The sequence below is a fragment of the Diospyros lotus genome, chromosome 12, assembly GCF_014633365.1.
Source record: "Diospyros lotus cultivar Yz01 chromosome 12, ASM1463336v1, whole genome shotgun sequence".
Taxonomy (NCBI): domain Eukaryota; kingdom Viridiplantae; phylum Streptophyta; class Magnoliopsida; order Ericales; family Ebenaceae; genus Diospyros; species Diospyros lotus.
In genome coordinates, this window is record NC_068349.1 from 7,092,399 (window position 1) to 7,112,692 (window position 20,294).

At 33.9% G+C, this 20,294-nt stretch overlaps 3 protein-coding genes across 8 annotated transcripts; 1 reads left to right on the forward strand and 2 right to left on the reverse strand.

Annotated features, from left to right (window-relative positions):
* Nucleotides 1–4,115: 4,115 nt before the first annotated feature.
* LOC127787117 (uncharacterized) lies at nt 4,116–7,908 on the reverse strand. 3 transcript variants are annotated; one of them, XM_052314989.1, is made up of 5 exons: nt 7,544–7,908; nt 5,986–6,081; nt 5,840–5,888; nt 5,229–5,360; nt 4,116–4,402 (listed from the first exon to the last, which is right to left on the reverse strand). In XM_052314989.1, exons 1-4 carry the CDS (start codon nt 7,880–7,882, stop codon nt 5,266–5,268), a joined length of 579 nt encoding a protein of 192 aa, XP_052170949.1. In that variant the 5' UTR covers nt 7,883–7,908; the 3' UTR covers nt 4,116–4,402; nt 5,229–5,265. The 3 variants fall into 3 exon arrangements, with proteins under 3 accessions (XP_052170949.1, XP_052170948.1, XP_052170947.1); XM_052314988.1 differs by having other exon boundaries at nt 7,538–7,908; XM_052314987.1 differs by having other exon boundaries at nt 7,478–7,908.
* A 2,831-nt stretch (nt 7,909–10,739) lies between these two features.
* Nucleotides 10,740–16,314, reverse strand: LOC127787416 (growth-regulating factor 4-like). Of its 4 annotated transcripts, XM_052315457.1 has the most exons (5): nt 16,169–16,314; nt 15,734–16,057; nt 14,723–15,080; nt 10,964–11,434; nt 10,740–10,852 (listed from the first exon to the last, which is right to left on the reverse strand). In XM_052315457.1, coding segments are annotated over exons 2-5 (1,026 nt in total). In that variant the 5' UTR covers nt 15,930–16,057; nt 16,169–16,314; the 3' UTR covers nt 10,740–10,851. The 4 variants fall into 4 exon arrangements, with proteins under 4 accessions (XP_052171417.1, XP_052171416.1, XP_052171415.1 ...); XM_052315456.1 differs by having other exon boundaries at nt 10,740–11,434; nt 15,734–16,034; XM_052315455.1 differs by having other exon boundaries at nt 10,740–11,434; nt 15,734–16,048.
* A 3,262-nt stretch (nt 16,315–19,576) lies between these two features.
* Nucleotides 19,577–20,294, forward strand: LOC127787187 (pectinesterase inhibitor-like). The gene has a single exon (XM_052315096.1). It carries the CDS (start codon nt 19,597–19,599, stop codon nt 20,113–20,115), a length of 519 nt encoding a protein of 172 aa, XP_052171056.1. The 5' UTR covers nt 19,577–19,596; the 3' UTR covers nt 20,116–20,294.

Genomic DNA, 20,294 nt, shown 5'->3' on the forward strand with positions numbered 1-20,294 from the left:
GGGACGTGCATATATATAGTGTGTGTGTGTGTGAGAGAGAGAGAGAGAGAGGGGGGGGGGGGGCCCGGCGGGGGTTGTGACGCCGTTACTGTACTGCGTCACTTAACGGAAAATGCGCGTGAGATTGGGCGCGTGGGCTGTGGGGGTGGCCGTAGACGGAGTTATATATGGACGGAATGAAACACGTGGGACCCAGCTGTCTACGTGACTCAAGACGACGGATAACGAAAATTCCATTTATGCGTTATTTATATTTATTTATCAATAAAAGTAGATTTTATATTTATTTATTTTAGACAGTATTTTCTTACAAGACTGTTACAAAATTATAATTGTTCAAGCTTTTGGAAAAACGGTATAAAATTATGGTAATTAACTAATTATTAAATGCAATTTTTACATTAAATATGTAGAATTATGTTAGTTAAATGGTATATTAAAAGTATATGACATTATATTTCTATAATTATATATAACACCTTATGATAAATTTTTAATTATGTAATCTGGCATAAAATTTCTATTCATCTGCTTGGGTTTAACCCAAATTTTTGAAAAAGTTTTTAAGGTGTTTAGCTGCCGTTATCTTTTATGATAAGAACCGTTACTAATATTTCTTTTGGCCCCTAAAATAGTGTTTTAGTGAATACTGAGAAATGATGTCTACATTACTGTTATTTAATTAATGTATATTGTTGAATCAACTTACTACACGTATGTAACAGCGGAAGAGCCACTGCTGTGTCACATCAAAACCCAAGACAAAAGATGTGAAAGATTCTTAGAGGGAATGCATCATAACAGAAGCAAACCCAAATGATTACCCATGTTTTGTCTTTCCTGGCAATGCATCAGTACAAGCATGTCCTAGCAATAGCATAGCAACCCCAGCCCCCATAAAACTACAATAAACCATATGGCAGAGAGAAGCTCATCTGAGGAACAGTGGTCGGCTGTCAGGTGGGGAGGGAGGGAAGGCGGGTGGACTTATTATTTGGGTGGTGATTAGGATTTGGCTTTGGGGTTGTGGCAAATTTGCTTTAGCTTTAGCAATATAGCCAGCCCCCCCACCCCCCTCCTCCTGTGTTGCTGCCCTGTCGTTTGGCTTTATTCTCTTCGGGGGCTGCTAACCTCTCTTTAAGCAAAGGAAAAATGCTTGCTTGCTTGGATTTACGAGACATTACAACTGCTCCCATCTTTCTCTCTCTCTCTCTCGTCTCTCTCGCTAAAGAGAGGGATTCTGCCTGCTCTGTGACTGTGGAGGAGGCAATCTTTGGGTAAAGGAAAGCAGTCAAGTTCAAAATGCATGGTGCGCTTTTGAGATGGAAAACTTTTATGTTATTCACATGTCTTTACCCCTTGCCTATGAAGATTTGCAAAAGCAATAGCTTGACCGATAATGTGAGGCTAAGACTCTTTGTTTTATGGCTGAGGTTAAGATCTTTATGTTACTGATGCATTTATACCTTGTGAGAAATACATATGGTTAAATTAAGATTAGCTGACATCATCACCAAGGAAGAAAATCTCTTCCTAAAGTCAAATTTAATTATACCAAATTACAACCCACTTATGATTGGTTCTTCCAATAATAAAAGAACAATATCCCAAACATATAATAAGTGCTTCACTCCTAAATTCTCTTTTCTCTTCTTACATACAATTATCTTTTATAACCCCTAATAATTAATAATTTAAATATTAAAGAACCCATCTTGATGACACTCAAAATAATTCTTTTTTTAATTAACAGGTCTAACAAAAGATTTCAATCAGTCCAACTCATTATATGACTTGATCACATATCAACTCTACAATTAATTCCCAGTACTAAAGGTGCACAATTTTGCATTATTAAGTATTGTTATTTTGATATTGTTTAGAATATCGTGAAAGACTATATAAAGTATCATAAAATTATATAATTTTATAATTTAGTGAGGTACAGGTGTAAGCATAACAAAAAATTAAAAAAAAAAAAAACCTCTATTGTGTTGCATTATCTAAAAAGAGAGATGTAGTTATACTATACCTCATCTCCCCAAAATTAGAAATAAACAAAAAATAAATAAAAGTAAAAACTAAAATTAAAAAGAGATGTATATCACAACTCAATTCATATCAAAGTCTATAAGAAAGCATGGCTTATGTTACTTAAGCATTAAGAACTCAAATTTAAGTTAGCACTTTGAAATAAGGTTGATGATATTACAAATTAAAACTAACTTTAGTCTATACTTTTGAGAAATTAATGAACATAAATATATGAATATACACCATGTCACATAGATTGTCATCCAATATTTGGAATATTTATAATATATTAAACTTCTTTCATAAGAATTAAAGAAAAGTCGTTGTTATACATAATTATATTCTTACTTTCTAAAAATATTATTTTCACAATTTGAACTCCTAAACTTTCAATCACAAAAGTAATCTTGATGTCCCTACCAAGACTTAAAACTAGGGATTTTTTGTGTGCACTATCTCATCAACTTAAAACATATAAACTCTCAAAACTTATGTCTTGAGAAGTACCCCTTGTAACATTTTGATGAAAGTTTTTTACATCAAAGCTTTAAAAGCCTAGTTTTTTCTTTTAAATCAAACAACACACCAAGTCTTAAGTCAATCAAATGAATATGGACCAAATGGTTACATCAACATCAATTTAACCTGACAATCATTTATATCTATGAATACATCCTTAACAAAACTCTTGTAAATAACTCATATTATACCTCACAATTTTGTATCATTTTTTGTTCTCTTCGTCTCTTTTACTAAATGTTTTATATTTATTAACACTCCTCCCAAACCAATTTTTAAAATATTAGTGGTGGCATTCCTATTGGCTGTTCCAACACCTATTGCTGTGATTTAGGGCTAAATTCAATTTTTAAAGAAAAGTCACCAACATTCATTCCAGTCCACAAGACGTAATGACATATATTTAAAGGCTAGTGGGAGCATGAAAAGTAGGGGGAGATTAGACTTTGTTCCAACGTTACGAATGTTGGGTTAGTGAAGTAAATAATATGCACTTTGGAAAGTGATCACAAAGCCATTGATGCAATCATCTTCAAAAGCATCTCTCTCCAACTCAATCCCCACGCCTTTCCCCATTTCCAATGTTTGATTGGATGATTCGTCTCTAGTGTTTCCTTCTCCCTCGGATAAAAATTGGGATTGCCCCATGTTAAAAGAAGAGACCAGGTGAAGACCGCTGTATTTGACCGTGTTTTGAACCATCAAATCATCATTAATATTATATATATATATATATATATTGTTGTTGTTATGACCCCACAGTTTCTAACTCGTGTAAGCAAAGCACAACTAAGCTAATAAGCCTATGGAATAGGTTCAATATTATTAGAACAGAACACATGTGCTAAGTATAGTTGCACATCTCAATAGCACAGGAATCTCTTTTAAACCCAACTTACCAAAGTTTCAAGGAAGGAATTTCATATGGTTTTCGTGTCATTTCCTAAAACTATAGTAATTTAAAATCAATTCCCTAACCAAATACAACAATCATAAAATTCATAATATTTGATATAACAAGATTTATGCTAGCTATGAACTATTTAGTAAGACCATTTTTATTTATTCAAGCTTAAAACTGGGGGGGGAAAAAAACTTAAAAAGTAAAAACATTCAAAGATTACTTAATTCATAGACAAAGCTCACTGAAAACTATATTCTCCTAAAGAGACAATTATTGAACTAAACCAAATGGACTTTTTCTTATTGAAGTCCAAGAGCAAATATATATTTTGATTACGAACAAATGATCTTATGTTCATTTTTCTATTAATCAAAATTGTTTAAGGGATTCAAATTGGGTCTATGCAGTTTGAATTTAAATGCCAGTTGATTTGGCCAAGCTTTTGAAATCAAAAGTGAAGCTTTTAATGTAGGAGTAAGGGTTTCTCCTCCATGCATGCTTTCAAAAATAAAGGAATAAATCACGTGGAGTCTGGTCCATATGTACGTGCTCCCATCAGTTAAAAAACTATAAAAAGCAATAAATCTTACCTGGAGTTGCCGATGGATGGAATGAAAAGGAAAATTTTGACAGTTAGTAAAACAAGACGGTTAGCTATTTATGTATTGTACCATACTAAATGGTTAAAAAACGTTGAGAATTGAAGCAGTGAAAATTTGCAGAAGCATACAGTTGTTTCAATACTAACTTGTGTCTTTTGCTTATTGGTTTTCCCTTTCTCTTCTTGGGTCAAAAAGTTCGCATAGATGGCGTAAGAAATAGGAAGCTATTAGATTCTACTACTAAAATGAAATTGAATTGCATCACATGTATACTTGTCTGTGCCGTATAGAGTTTGCCTTCCATCTCTGCTGCAGAAATTGATTCCTTCCAGAATGCAAGTCACTGCAAAAAACTTCTATCTTAACTTAAATGAATTTGAGAATTATCAGAAGTTGAAAAAATAATGGGCGTCTGTGGGGCAAATAAGTCAAATAAAACCTCAGGTGGCTATACTTCAAGGATTCAGACTTCCATAAATGTTAGCTTAAATTGCACCACAAAGAAAGTTAGAAGAAAAAGAAGAAAATATTTATCACCCAACTTGAATAACTTTTGGCTCAATATTTCACATGTTATCCGACTAATTTAAGTACTTCAACCCCACTGGCAAACAAACCACATGCATCTTTTTTGTGGAAACTGATGAATAGTCCAAAAGTGGGAGGGTCGATTTGGTTGTCCTATTTGATTTGCTTTTATATACTAATAGAACTTTTGAGAATCTCAATTTTCAGAAGAATTCGTAAAGTTAGCTGACTCTCCACAACTGGTAACATCGCCTAATATAGAGAGCTCGAGCATCATCCAATCTAATCGTGTGAATAATATTCTTGCTTGCTTCCCCTTTTCTTGTTAGCTAGTTTCTTAGCCATTATCCGAGCATAGCTGAAAAGCTATTTCCAAAATCCTGTATGTTGTTATGAGAAAGAAGCACTCCAGGCTACTTTTTGCTTCAGCTGTTTGGCAAGCTACACGTATACATCTGTCTGGCCGGATCTATCCCTACCTCATTGGTTATGCCATTACATACTTGTCCATCCAACCATAGAACAAATCAAAAGTCAGATTTAGCATTGATCATCTTTAGTATACCAAGAGAGAGGTGCCCTACTGCACAGTAATTGAGCAAGTGACAAAATTGATATCAACCTTCGTAAGTTCTACATACCAAACTCAAGTTTGAGCGCAATGATAGAGGGGGCTGGTTATGCTGCAGTTGATTGAATTCCGTAGCGGCTTTTGAGAATGTCAAGGGCTTTTTCAAATGACCGTGAGAGCTCAGGAATTGATGTCTTGCACGCTGAAAAATAAAGAATCATGTGATGATTAGGACCTTTCTCTAAGACAATGAATTTTATCCCATCCAGTGGTTAGAACATCAATGGATATAGGCCAAGGCTTCGAGCTGAATTTATGCTACTTTTCATGAAGTATATTATATTGTAAGGCAAAGCACAAATAGAGCCAGAGTCACAACAGAATATACATGCATACATATCTTATACACGGGTAGAATAAATGACCCCTAGGGAATTACTAGAATGCACGGTACAAGAACCGCAACAAATGCACAAAAAATAAATAAACAAACGCCTGTCATCAGCAGGCAAACCATTGCAAATAATAATCAACTTTTGTGCACAGACTGGGACAACCATTGCAAATAATTCACTAATAACTACCAAATCCATGCTACTTGAAATCCCAGGTTGCTTTTACAAACACCTGCAAACTACACAAGCACAGAAGAAGATAGCCAGAAAAGTAAGATGAATATACCACGAGATCCCTTGGCCTGTGCTTCTGCCATGATCTCCAAGTATGCAGCCTGAAAATAAATCATCAATTTATGGTTAGCAGAAAGCACTTGTTGAGCAAATCCACATCAGCTTTTTGTTTCGTAACATATGTAGGCATTAAAGCACCTTGATAGCTTCCATAGTTTGGCTAATTCGTTCAGCAGTTTTCTTATATTCCTTATCTGATTCATCCATAATTTGCTGGCATGCTTGCATCTGGATCTGTTATTCACAGGCAAAAGGACGTGACGGTTACAAAGTTAGTTTATGAATTCCTGATGGCATAATTCGTACATCTGAAGCAGTATTTCACTAATTGGTAGCCAATTTCAAATTATGTGACCACCGGTTGCTGCAGGAAGAGAAGGGGAAAAGGAGAGGGAATGGGAGGGTAAACAAGTGGATATTGTCATCACCAGGATAAACGTCAACATATATACACAAGATGAAACAGAGATACATAGGAGCAGGAACACAAAGAACTTAAGCCACATTGTCCTTTGATGTTCACAAATGGAGCTCATCGCTCATATTGCTGGCCTAAGAGGTTCACAATCTCACAAGGGAATGAACTAAAGCCTTCTTGCAGCACACATGTCAAAATGAGTCACAAAATACTTGTTGCACACACACTGCCATGCAATTCATATCAATCTTAGTCTGCCATATCTATAATACATGCCAAAGAACATACATGAGACAGAGAGAAACAATACTCAGTTTAGCTAGTCCTTCTTAGTTCTTAGATTGCTGCAGGTAACCCCTCTATTCGTCATTCTTCTTGAAGAACAGCCTTCTTCTTGGTTCTTTTTACCTCCCTTCTATCTCCGCAGCTCAGTAGAGAATACACCTCTATTGTCTTCTCCTGTTTAAGGGAAAGAACAGCAATGTATACAGCTGTCCCAACACCACTCTCTCAGTCACTAATCAACCCCACATAATCCCTAATTAATCTCCTAACCATATTCACTTAAGAGAAAGCATGTAATAGGGTCAGATTATCTCTCAAATACACAGCGAAACATAGTCTTGTATATATCTTAGTGGACTCTTTATATGGAAGGACACTTAGCATTCTCCACTAAGTGCCATGCTCATAAACACAAATCCTAACCCAAACTAACCCTAGGCCCAAGAAAAACATGTATATCGACCCTCAGTTCATGCAGTCCTTCTGTGCAGCCAGTATAATCCGACAACTACACCTAATGTTCAGCTGCACACCTCCTCTGCTACAGCACACACTAAGCACCTAAGCTGCATTTTTGGCATGATTTTCACGCTCTAGTGAATCAATGAGTTAAGCAATTTAGCCTTAGCATTACCCTCAAATTTGTACCCCAAGGCCAAGGATTTTAGCAAACGGTAGCCTATTTGGAACCATACTGCAGTTTGGCAGCAAAACACTCATTCTAAACTCCTTGCCATTCAAATTTTTCAATCCAAATTATTCAAACAGTAGCCATATGAAGGTTTCTCTGTATAGGTTTTTGGCAATCACCTTAGTAATAAAGAGATGTAGCCCATGTATTCGTGTGGTGTGTACCGTGTGCCACGACTTGACAACCATAAAAAAATTGCAAGGTTTTCAGTTTTATATTTCGGGACTAATACGCACATGAGAGAAATTCTGTTTTAGGGTGCGTGACTGAACAAGAAGAGAGAGAGAGAGAGAGGCCTTGACTCGTTTGTGGAGACGAGATTGAGAACTGTCAATATCCTTGAGGATCTCGGAATGCGAGCGCTCGAGGTAGCGCTTAACGGATTCCAAGCGCGAAGAGGCCATAGCCTTCAGATCAGATATGGAACTTAGCGTATTCAGATGCGGTGGTGATCCAATAGCCTGGTTCAGAATAGAGCTTGTTCCGACGTTGTTGTTCCTCTTCTTCCTCTTCGAAGATGAGGCAGTGTTGAAGGCTCCCAAATTGAACTCGAACTGCTTCGGCGTTCCGGCCGGCGATCGATTCGGGCTGGCCGTATCCAGAGGAGAAACCAGAAGGTCCGCCGCAGAGGGCTTCTTCATCTCTCTCCCTCTCTCTCTCTCTCTGGATCGAGAGCGAATATGCAGTGGTTTTTGAGTTTCCGATATTTATATGTGGCGGGTATTTACCATTTTAAAATTTTTCTGGAGAAATATTCCGGTAATTGCGTGGTCATGAATATTCTGTGCTACCGGCTCTCATATGTCATATCATATCTCCTCATCAAACCAAATTAACAAACAAATTGAACTTATTTATTTTTATTTCCTACTATTTTCTTCCCAAAAATAGAATGAATTTTCCCTTAGCTTTTCAAAATAGATTCCAATTCAATCAAAATTAACATTAATTATATTTACATTATCATACTATAACCTTATAATTTTTAAATTGATTAATAATCAATAATATATTATAATAATACTAAAATTATAAAACTACTAGTATTATAAATAGTAAAAATATCAGTCATTCAAAATTGATTAATAATAATTAATAGTTCAAATATTAATGAAAGTAATAATCAAGAATATTATAAATTTCCAAAAATTTTAACAAAAACTAAAATTATAATCATGTCATTGGTAATTATTATTACTAATATTGTAATATAAATAGTATCATCAAGGTTGTTAAAATTGTAAAATCGTAAGAGGGTTTTCGACATATAAAATCATAAAATTGAGTGCGATTCAACTTCAAAATCATAAAATTTTAAGGGTTTTCAGTATAAAAAATCATAAAATCGTACTCGTGATTATTTTTATATTTTTTAAAAAATATAAAAAAATTTAAAATAATAAAAAAATTAATTTGATTGTTTTTATCACAAATACGCTCAAAAATTTTAAAATATCAAAAACACTACAGACAAAAAAAAATACATTTTCAACAATTTTAAAATAAACACTTAAAATATAAAACTGAAAATGAATTCAAATATCTGAAAACTAAGGTTGCGCTCTCTTTACTATTTTTAAGTCATTTTTAGTTTTCAATTTTCTAAAATAATAAAAATACGTTCTCTTTATTGTTTTTAAAAACATATTTTTAAAAATAAAAAATAATAATTGTAAAAGAAACCCAAACAACAAAAAAATAATGAAAATGCGTTCTCTTTGTTGTTTTTAAAAATGCATTTTTGAAAACAAAAAAAATTATAAGAAAAACTCAAAATAACAAAAAGTTATTTTTGAGTATTTTCATCCAAAACAAACTCTAAAATCAATATATATTTATTTATTCATATTTTATTATTATAATAAGAAAAAATATCACAAAATTCATTAACTTTAAAATGTATATATTTTTTAATAATATATTAATATTAAATATTTCTAATTTACTAAATAATCAATTTTATTGAATAAAATATTATTAAAAAATTATTTTCAAAATTTCAAAAAGAACTCGTTTTCTAATTTTTTGTTTTAAGAAATAATTTTTCAAAATCATAAAAAGAACGCATTTTCAATTTTCTAAAACCAGACTACCAAAACAGAAAATTGAAAATAAATTCAAAATTAAAAATTGAAAAGTAAAGAGAACATACCATTTTTTTGAGTGTTTTCCTTCAAAATAAACTTCAAACTCAAAATAAGGAAAATTTGTTTCATTTTGAGCTTTATTTGAGCATTTTCATGGCAGTAAAGCAAGTTTATCTAGTAAATTTTCTAATCCTATACATGAGAAGGTTAAGCGGAATTTCGAGCATTCCAGACTTCCGTCCAACAAGGGCCTGAAAGTGTTCAATGGGACGGCAATCCACTCCATGGACTACGCCGTCATGGATGACGCCACTGCTCGAAATCTCGTCAAAGGAAAGCATGTCGCCGTCGTTAGCCTCTAGAAGTTGGCCCTAGACATTGCCTTTGAGTGCTCTTCAAACCAATGGTAGAGTACATTATCAAATATCGATTTAACTTGATATAATTAATTGATTCAAGAAATTTTTATCTCTTTTAAAATGTGGGTTGCAGAGATGCACAATCATCTTCTTCCTTACGCGATTATCTACATAACAAATTTATTTAAAATTAAATATTTTTAATTTTTTGAATAATTAAATTTTTTTAATAAAATATTATTTTTAAAATTTCAAAGAAAATGTATATTTCAATTTTTTATTTTAAAAAATAATTTTTTAAAATGGTAAAGTAAACGGGTTTCAATTTTTTAAAAGTAGGCTACTAAAATAAAAAATTAAAAATAAATTTAAAAGTAAAAATTAAAAATTAAAAAAAACGCAACCTAAAATACAAAAAAAAGTCCTCAAATCTTTTTTGAGGTAATTAACCCTTATTAATAATATAATTGCAACTTTAAAATATTATTAATGCAATATATCAATATATTTATCACAATTGAAAACATCCTTTTTATGTAGTTTAGAAAAAAATTTGGCAAAAAAGAATATTGAATGTAAAATAAAGAATTGGAAATGAAAAACTGAACAATATTTCCTATAACTAAGCAGTCGTTTAACATTCCATTGTGTTGTAAATGTTGGACTGCTTTGGAGGTAGAGCCAGATGAACAAAAAACAAAAAAATGCGTGCGGACGTCCAGTAATAGGATTGGAATTAAAGAAAGAAAGCATGAAGACTCCAAGTAGCTAATGTAAAATGTCCTCGCGAAGGTGGCAATGGCATGGGACTTGGGAAAATTGACATTGCACATGAGCACATGAATAAAAAACTCAGCCATCAAACTGAATTCACAGATCATCTCTTCTTCACAAACTATAAAAACCAGAAATCTAGAACTAGAAGCAAGCCACATCTTAATTATTCTAAGCAGGAACTTGATTGAATACAACTAGTTGGGGTAATATTACAGAACCGCGGTGATTGTGCTTGCTGGTCAACCCAAAGTCGAGCATCATATGTAGGATACATAAGTTCGGAAAGCAAGAGAAGGTAAAACACCTTCCTAAAAAAGGCACATTATTTGATCCATACCTCACATCCAAGATCGTAGGATGATTGCTACTGTAGGCTTCTTTCCATCATCTGCACCAAAGCAAGATGATTGCTACTGTTTAGGTCTGATTTTATCTTTCGGGTTTTAAACCCTTCCAAAAAGGTTGGAACAAGCTTTATGGAAGGGAGTTGTTGACTCACCATTTTGGGGAAGAAGCATTCCTGGATGAGATTTCGGACAGAGATATTGGAACAGAGATTGATAGCTCAGTGGTTGAGAATGTATTCTTGTCGTACCTCTGACTATCAAGACTGGACCATGAATCTCTAACTTTAGGCCAGTCATCCAAGAAAGGTCTTACGGCATGAGTCTCCTGTTTGCCAGGCCCTGATGGACCAATCTCGCTGCCAAAGAAGCAATGTTGCTGCCGCTGTCTTGACATTGCAGCACTGCTCATTGACTCAAAATCCTGTAGCATGGCTTGTGGATAGGAGTTGCTTTGCAAATGGGCACCATAGCTCGCATTCAGAGGGGGGTCTACCTGACCGGATGATGGCATGAGATGCCAAGTGTTGTCTATGTTACGGTCCATTCCCAGGACCCGGCAGCTTCCTGAACCCTCTGAATGGAAACCTTGCCCATCTCCTTCAGCCTTGACTCCATGGAGATACCTGCGTTTTGGGGTTAAAAGGAGAATTCAAATTTTAACATCAACTGACATCAGCAAAAGGTAATTGATCAGAATCTTGCAGCATGCCTAATCTTAACTGATAGATCTACCATCTTAACAATGCATCAATCAGACAAGGACTATTAACTGCTCGGGCATAAATGTCCTAATTCTATATTTTGGATTAGGGGAACAAAGGAGGAATAATATCTTCGCATTTTAATTGTAATGTCTCAAACCAAGTATGCATTATTTTCAGGGGTATATTTAAAATGCCATATGCTATTTCCTCCAATATTGACCTTAAACTGTAAAGAAGTCAGGAGCATGGCATGCAACCACCGGGAAACTTGTTTATATGATGCAAATTTCATCACTGAGAAGATATTTGACAGGAAAATTTCCATGCAAGTCACAGTTAATTACAAGGTTTAATGGAAAGTGTGGCACTTCTTAAAATAAAACATGGCCTCCAGAATCTACTTGTATTCCTCTTGCCTACTTAGTCCACCAGGTTGGTTTTGTATGCCAACTCTACCAAACAAACGAGTATTGACCTGAACTTAGAATTCTAGCACTAAAATCCTCGGATTTTCATCTCTTACCATCTTCCAGATTAGTAGGTTCCTGTTTACCACGAGTGTAAGCTATTGTTTGGCATCAGGCCCTCGAGGATCAGACCATATTGGTCCAAGTTCATATATTTCAGGCCTCTGCAATTCTTCTCAGTCATTTCTATTGTCTTCTACATGACAGAATTGTGTGTTCCTTCTGTCACAATCTAACCCACATTAGTCTATTGAGAGCATTCTGGGCATATTACTAGGTTTTCAAAGTCCAACGGCTATTTTCAAGCACCGTTCTGACAAGGAAACAGTGTGTTACAGATAATGTAAAAAATACCACTTTTCAGCACTGGGTCAAACATAACATCAAAAAACATGCATTTGTCCTGTTCAAATGAAAATTTAGAGATCCATGTGGGCTTATATTGCACATTCACATTAATTCATAAAGGAAATTTCAAGTTCATACCAACTCCCACGGACCAAAATGACAGTGAAGGATGCCTGTGATCTATAAGTCTATAACAGATAATCCATGAAATTTTAACTACTTCTCATTTGATGCCCTTTATACATCTCGAAGTCATACAATGCTCTGCCATCAAACAAGGTTAAACAACCTTGTTGTCAAAGTAATCTTAATATTCCAGGGAAGAGCATATGCTAACAATCTCCATTTCCAATCTTGCACCTTTTGAGTTTTCCAAGTACCCTGCCACCAGCATCATTTTAGTTCCTAAAGCATCTTCTAAAATAACCCTGGGATCTTGCTAGTAATACACCATGACAAGCTAGTCAGTGAAGGATAGTCCATATGTTTTGGGAGTCTTTACTCCCTTCATGATGAGGGTTACAGACCTCCCATATAACCAATGTTATCTATGGAAATTATAACCAGCACACAGGGAAGAGTTCCCTAAGTTGAAAGTATAAAGCATTCCACAGTCAAAAAGTATGTACACCATTAAATGAACTAAAGACACTCTTGTTTAACAAACCACATAATTACACACTGAGGCAGAGAAGAATTCAACATATGCCTGCTCAAGTAGAGCGCTATACTGAAGCCAATAAACAAGATGATCTTGTGCCATAAAAGCAAAGCAGGGGTGCTACATTTCTAGTAAAAAAATAATGATGATATGGTAATTTCTCCCCTCCTTTCCCCTTATGCCCCTCCCCCAACAACAAAATCACAAACCTTAATCCCAGAAAGTGCCAATTTGGCATTGTGAAATTTTTTTTTGTTGTGAGAATCACTTTTAGAAAAATGCTTTTACAAGAATCATTTTCAAGAAAAAGCAGTTTAGTGTCTGAACACAAATTATCTGACAAACACTTTTTGTGCTCTTATGTGTTCGGCCAATAATTGAAAAAATGTTTTTTTGCAAAAACAAATACTAAAAATCATACTAACAAAATTATTTATGTTAATAGTGTTTGATGTAAAGTGTGTAATTTTAAATATTGATTGGGGGCAAGTTTGTCTAAAAATAATTTTATTTTTGCTTCTTTTACCACACAACAAAAGCTCCAATTTCAATTTCTACTTCACAATAGAAAAATAGCTTTTAGTGTTAATAAAAACAACTTTTTTTATTTTGGCCAAACACCACCAAAAAATACAACAAAAAACTCGGAGAAAGCAACCCCCCCCAAAAAGGAAAAAAAAGCACCTATTTTGCTTTTCTGCATGGCCAAACATAGCCTAAATAGGGTTGACTATATGAATTTTAGACCTTAAGCCATCTCTATCAATGAGCACATCCTCTGTAAGACCATTATATCCCATGTCATGTTTAAGGGTTCCCCACCAAGTTCTCTTTGGCCTCTCTTCTTCTTCTTTTACAAATTTCCTCAATTTTAACAACTCATCTAACAAGTGTATCAATTAATTTTCTTCATATGTCAAAGTATCTTAATCATGTCTCTCACATCTTACCTTTAATAGGCATCAGTCAACAAAATGGACATCTTCTAATAGAGCTTGATTGTTCTTGCTTTATAATGCTGTTGTATCATTATCATGTCACAGAGCTCTTGTAAAATTATATATACTGCACAGTGGAAAAAATAGTGTATATGTGGTGCGCATCCACAGATAATTATGGAATAAAAAATGGTTCGAGCACATTCACCAAAGTTAGCCTAATATACCAGGAAATCTCTTGTATATTGCTATACTTAGCATAGTATACCAGCAAGTTTTCTCATGTTAGCCATGCAGAAAATAGCCAATGTAAGCATAAATGATAGATTAACTTATTGAAAAAAGAATAGCTTTAATCAATCTCACATTAATAAAAGAAAACAGAATTAATCCTCCTATATATAATACCGTTACCTATCAACTATCCAATGACTCATGTTAATGTAATATTCCACCAAGAAAGCACAATATAACCACCCATTAAACACCTGACAGCATAAGCATTTCCAAAATGTATAAACAGTTCTTCTCAAATTTATAATCTTCCTACAAGCAGGTTGTCACCACCAGCAAGTCTACCAACAAATATTGTTCAAATTTAATGGGACGGCACATGTATATTAATTCCTCTTAGATGAATTGCATTAAAAAAAATAGAAGTGCCTAAAAAAACAGAAGCTGTTTGTTTTTCACAGCAAAAGTACATTAAATGTCTTAATTACATGACTAAGTAAATGTTCAAACAAGCAAAGATACCCATTTAACATAAAGTCACAAGGAAAGAGCATCTTACCTGTACTCTTTATCATTGATCTCGCAGGAGGAAGGCTGTATCTGCCACTTTGATGTATTGCTTCCAAGCATTGAATCCTTACTATTAACAAAGGAGTGCAGAGGCAGGCTCTGTAAACTACCAGCTCCACTACTACTACTTCCAGTGGCACTGCGTGATACGGCAGTTGACAGCGACTGAGAAGTAGATTGAGATTCCACAGGCTTTCTTGAACGGTTTCGGCCTCGGTGCATGTGCCGCTCACAGTATTTGGAGTCCGGATATGCATCTTTGGAGCACCTCCACTTCTTCCCATCTGTCCTCCGGCACCTACCGGGCTCTGGGTCTATTTTCTTCCCGTAATAGGAAGAATACCCCACTGAAACGATAGCAGAGAGCATAGTATGAAGAACTAAGTTAGCTGAGTACAAAAATATTCACTATTTAAAATAGCATCGAAAAAGTTGACTAACAGCAACAAAAGGGCCCAATATTTACATCAATTACAGATTTGTCCCAGATCCAAAAACAAAAAAGTGAGACAGATAGATAGAAACGTTAATTCCAAACGCTAATCAAAGTGTGTGTGAAATAATCCCACATCCATGGAAGTTCAAACACGGCAAAACACCTGTAAAGGTCAAAAACATTGATCATCAACAATGGACAAACACAAAAAGTTCCTGGAATATTGTGATGCTCAAACTACAGTAATATCATGGAAAGGGAATCAGCATTTAAGAGTCATACATGATACATCCCAACACCATTATTGCATTCCAGTGTCGTGAAAGCTCAGCAACTTACCAAAGAAAGAGAAAATATAGAATTAAAACGGAAACAAAAAAGTAGAGAAAACCAACCTAAAGCTGCAAGAAAGAAAACCAGCGGACGGCTCTATCAGAAAACCAAAAAAACACATATCCACTACAATAATATAACTATGCACATAAATAATCAATTGAATATAAACACATGTATATCGAGAGAGAGAGAGAGAGAGAGAGAGAGAGAGAGGTGATGGTTTCTTACAGCTCGATTGATGAAAGAACCTCGCAGCAATGGATTCGAAGCTCCGGCGGATGGGGAGGACGAGGTCCGGCGGCACAGGCAATCCCGCCACGAGGTACTTGTATATCAGAGCCTGATGCTCCAGCTCCTGCCACTGCGCCGCCGTGAACGGCGGCCGGAACCCCGTCGCCGCCAGCGTCGATGACGCTTCACTCATGTCTCTCTCTCTCTCTCTCTCTCTCTCTCTCTCTACCTCTGCCTTTCTCTCTCTCTCTGTGCTCCTCCTCCGCCGCCGCCGCCGCCGGTCAAACAGTTCCTTTCACTTGCAACAAAAAGCTAAAAAAGCTGCAATAAGATCCAAAAATAAACACGCACGAAATACATATATATGTATAGAGTGAGAGTGAGAGAGAGAGGGAAGATAGAGAGAGAAAGAGAAAGATGTCGGTGGGTTACCTTGGGGGAGACAGATCTAGGGTTTGGCCATGGAAAAGGCGAGCAGAGTAGAAACTGGGAAAAGGTGAAAATTAAGTGCACAGTGAAATGGAGGTTTCTTCTTCCGTAATCTTAGATAGACGCTGCATTTTGCTTTTTGCTTTTGCCCCAACCCATATTTTTCCCCATTGACAATCATTAGTAGCCTTGATTTTACTTGACGCGAAGCGAAGCCGACTTGCGACCAAAGGCGTGTTTGGTCATTCCCATTTAGGATTTTTTCGCCTTACATGCGTTGATTATTACGCCTTACATGCGTTGATTTTTCACTCAATTGGAATTTATTTATGGGAAAATGTTATCGCTGCATCTATTTTATACATCTTAGATTATATAAGGGGGTATTATGATAAAAATACCTTTTATGAGGCGCATAGAAACACATGAGGTGCAGGATATTTTAGTCATAATACTCCCTTATGTAGCACAAGATGTATAAAATAGGTATACATTTAACATGATTCTTATTTATGTTTGTTTGACTTTAAATAATTGTTTGGGTAATGTTGGTCTTCCTCACATTTGTTAAAATCTAATGTACGTATTTTAATATATTTTTGTGTCCATCAAATAAGTCGACTAATCAAATTAATGATCGATTATATTATGTTATTTGTGTCTGATAACGTTATTTGATGTGACTCGTAAGCGGGTGTGTGGGTGGGGCTCACACCCGTTTATTTTGTCCACTTCAAAAATATGAATAACAGAACAAAATCAAATAATTGAAATGCAACTTTCACTTGTTATCAAATAATTGAAATGCAACTTTCACTTGTTTTAGTATATGTTACGAACAAATAATAAGGGTAGATTAGACAATTCACACAAACATCATCATTAATTTAAATAATTAGAACTACAATCATAATTAAAGACCCAAAATTACAGTATATATTTGATATAAATTGAAAATTTGAACCTAATATTAAAAAATTAAAAGTACAATGCGCCAGCAGAATACTTATTAAGGTACATTTAATGCAATTAATTTTTAGTATTTGAATATTTTTAATAACTATTAAAATATTTTAAAATATGATACATTTGTTATCATTAATAAAAATGTTTGAATGTTAAAAATAATTACATTAAATGCATAATTAAGTATTAATAAATACACTTTTGTTTTTCAAACAAAGTACATTTATTATAGTTAGTTTTTAATATTTAAATCATTTTATTAGTTGATGATAAATATATTATATTTAAACCATTTAATCAACTAATAAAAAACTTTAAATATTAAAAATATAATATGATAAATGTAAATATATTTACTAATACTTAACCATTAATTTCGATATATAATTAATATTATCTTAAAGTAGTTTACACGATAGTTTGATTTTATTTTTTTGGGAATTTTTCCTGTAATCTACTTACTCTCACTATGGATTGTGGAATTTCAGAGTCAGGGAAAATGCCCATTGGGCATCGAATGGGTCCAAACAAATAAAATCTGACACTGGGCCTAAGCCCCAAAACACCTAAATAACGTAAAACAATAAGACAATATATATATATATATATATCCCACTAATAATTAAAAAAAATGACGTTTAGTCTTTGATACGTAAAACGCAAGATTTAATATCTTAATTATTAAAAATTAATACTTTAATTCTTTATAAACGCGTCAATTTTCATGAGTGACACATCATGTGAATGACCAATTGATAGTATTTAAATAAATTGACTAGTTTATTGTGCTCCTTAAAAAAATTAAAAATATAGTATTTAATCCTTAATATATAAAATTGTCAAAATTTCGTATTCTAACTATTAAAAATTATTATTTTAAGTTCTTACCTGGTAAAAGCAAATAAAGTTATTATCTATACTCTATAGAACATACACATGGAAAATAAAAATTTCATGTTATAAAAAAGTTACATTAACGAGATATATCAAATTAAAATTTACCTTGATGGAAAAAAGACCAAATTACTCAGAGCTTAAAAAAAAACCCTTAAATCCTAAACATCTAAATATTTGAATCATTAACCCACAAAAAGTTATATTCTTCTATTTTCAATCACAAAATATAACAGAACTAATATTTATAATTTCTTTTTGTTGAACACGGTTCCATCGCTCTCTTGTTTATATCTTTACGTGTGCCTCAATATAAGGATTTAAAATAACAAATTTTAATAGTTAAAATATAAAAATTTGACATTTTACACGTTATAAACTAAATGTCATATTTTTTAATTGTTGAAAGAACACAACAAACTAGTTAACATATTCAAATACCGTCAACCAATCATTCATGTGACATGTCAATTACAAAAACGAGTGCATTCATAAACACACTTACATTTTGTCACGAAAAGAAATTTAAAATAATATTTTTTTTAATTGAGATATCAAATATTGACATTTTATATATCAAATACTAAATATCATATATTTTAATTGTTGAGAGGGTGTCATACGAAGCCTTTTTATTTTTGGTGTAAATGAGAATTTGGGTTATTATTTTTTGATTGTATGTGCGGATGAATTTATATAGCATTTGTTAAAATGAGTTAAATAAGTTTTTATCAAGATAATATTAAAATATTTTTTAAACTAAGTTATAAAATGATCAAAATAAAATTGAAAAGCATTTTAAATTTTTTATTAGACTGTTTGTTAAATTTTTTGGAATATATTAGATAATATATGTGTTATTTTTTCTTATTTGTAAGATTTAAGATAAATTTTTTTAGAGGAAAGAGAAATAAATGTATTTGAATAATTTAAAATAAAAAGTTACGTGACTTCTTTTCAATAAATTATCAGATAAATTTAACAAATATAATGAAAAATACTTTTGTCTTAAATGCTTTATATATCTCATTTTTTTTAACCCATATATTGATTAACAAATATTATTTTAATATATTAAAAATATATATATAAAATGTATAAACTTGTCTAAGAAGATTTGAACCCCAAATAATATTTAATTTTTTTGTCGCTAATTATAGAATAAACAAAATTCATATTTTAGTAATTAGGATAATGCTAACCATTAACTTAAGGTAATGATTTACATAAATAAGTGTATATTATTTTTAGTCAAGAGGTATATTTATTATATATTATTTTTACTTTTCAAATATTGCAACTTAAAGTGATATATATAAAATTAATAATAATTTATAATGGCAAAAATTATAAAATTCAACTGTTAGTCTGTTACGCATGAAATTAAACTTCAATCCCAGGAGAAGCATTGATTATGTCTTATTTCCCGAAAACCCGTTTCAGATCATTAAAACCCTAAAATTCACCAACCTCATAACGTCACAATCCCTCATAAGTCCAAACACTATATAAGAGCAGAGATCCCCGCTTAGAAATCAAGGCACAGCCAAACCAAACACGGACAATCGAAAATGGCAGCATCTTTCGGAGGCTACTCCATTCTCCTTTCTCTCGCACTGGTTTCCATGCTCATCGCCCCCTCGTCGGCCGGCCGGAATGCCAACCTCCGGCAAGTATGCTCGAGGACGCACGACAGGAGCCGCTGCATGCGCTTGCTGGTTCCTGAGACGCGATATTCGGACGGCGACGCCCGGAGCATTGCGGAGGCTGCGATCAACTTGGCGTATAGAAAGGCGAGAGAAATCACCAGCAGCGGCGGCGACGACAGTGCGGCATGGAGGTTCTCGTGTACCAGAAACTACGGCAAAGCCATTAGAGGCCTGGACCGGAGCAGGAGACTGCTCAACGATGGCGACTACAGGCGCGTGGCGAGGCAGGTCGACGAAACCATGGAAGAAGCTCGCCGCTGCCGGCGCCGCCTCGATGGTTTCTCCGGCGATTATGATTTCGCCAAGAGACGCAACAAGGAATTTGAAGTTCTCTGCAGCGCAGTGAAGGTTTGCGCTAAAATTCTGTCCAGTGATAATTAGAAATTGAAGTTGTTCTTCCCTCTGTTTAATTCCATGGATGAACGAATGAAATTCTTTTTGAAATTTCGATCAGATTTGTCGTCTAATCTAATGCGAATTAACTGAGAGTAGTAAACATAAATTTGAAGTAGCACTAAATTAACCATGTATATCACAGCATATGTCATGTCATCCGAATG

Coding starts and splice junctions, on each gene's coding strand:
- LOC127787117 (XM_052314987.1), bottom strand. CDS start 7,882: ATGAAGAAGCCCTCTGCGGCGGACCTTCTGGTTTCTCCTCTGGATACG. Junction 6,082..7,477: donor TAAAACAGAATTTCTCTCAT/GTGCGTATTAGT, acceptor TGTGAATAACAG/ATCCAGATGCAAGCATGCCA. Junction 5,889..5,985: donor AAACTATGGAAGCTATCAAG/GTGCTTTAATGC, acceptor ATTTATTTTCAG/GCTGCATACTTGGAGATCAT.
- LOC127787416 (XM_052315456.1), bottom strand. CDS start 15,929: ATGAGTGAAGCGTCATCGACGCTGGCGGCGACGGGGTTCCGGCCGCCG. Junction 15,081..15,733: donor GTTCTTTCATCAATCGAGCT/GTAAGAAACCAT, acceptor CTATCGTTTCAG/TGGGGTATTCTTCCTATTAC. Junction 11,435..14,722: donor ATCAATGATAAAGAGTACAG/GTAAGATGCTCT, acceptor CCCAAAACGCAG/GTATCTCCATGGAGTCAAGG.
- LOC127787187 (XM_052315096.1), top strand. CDS start 19,597: ATGGCAGCATCTTTCGGAGGCTACTCCATTCTCCTTTCTCTCGCACTG.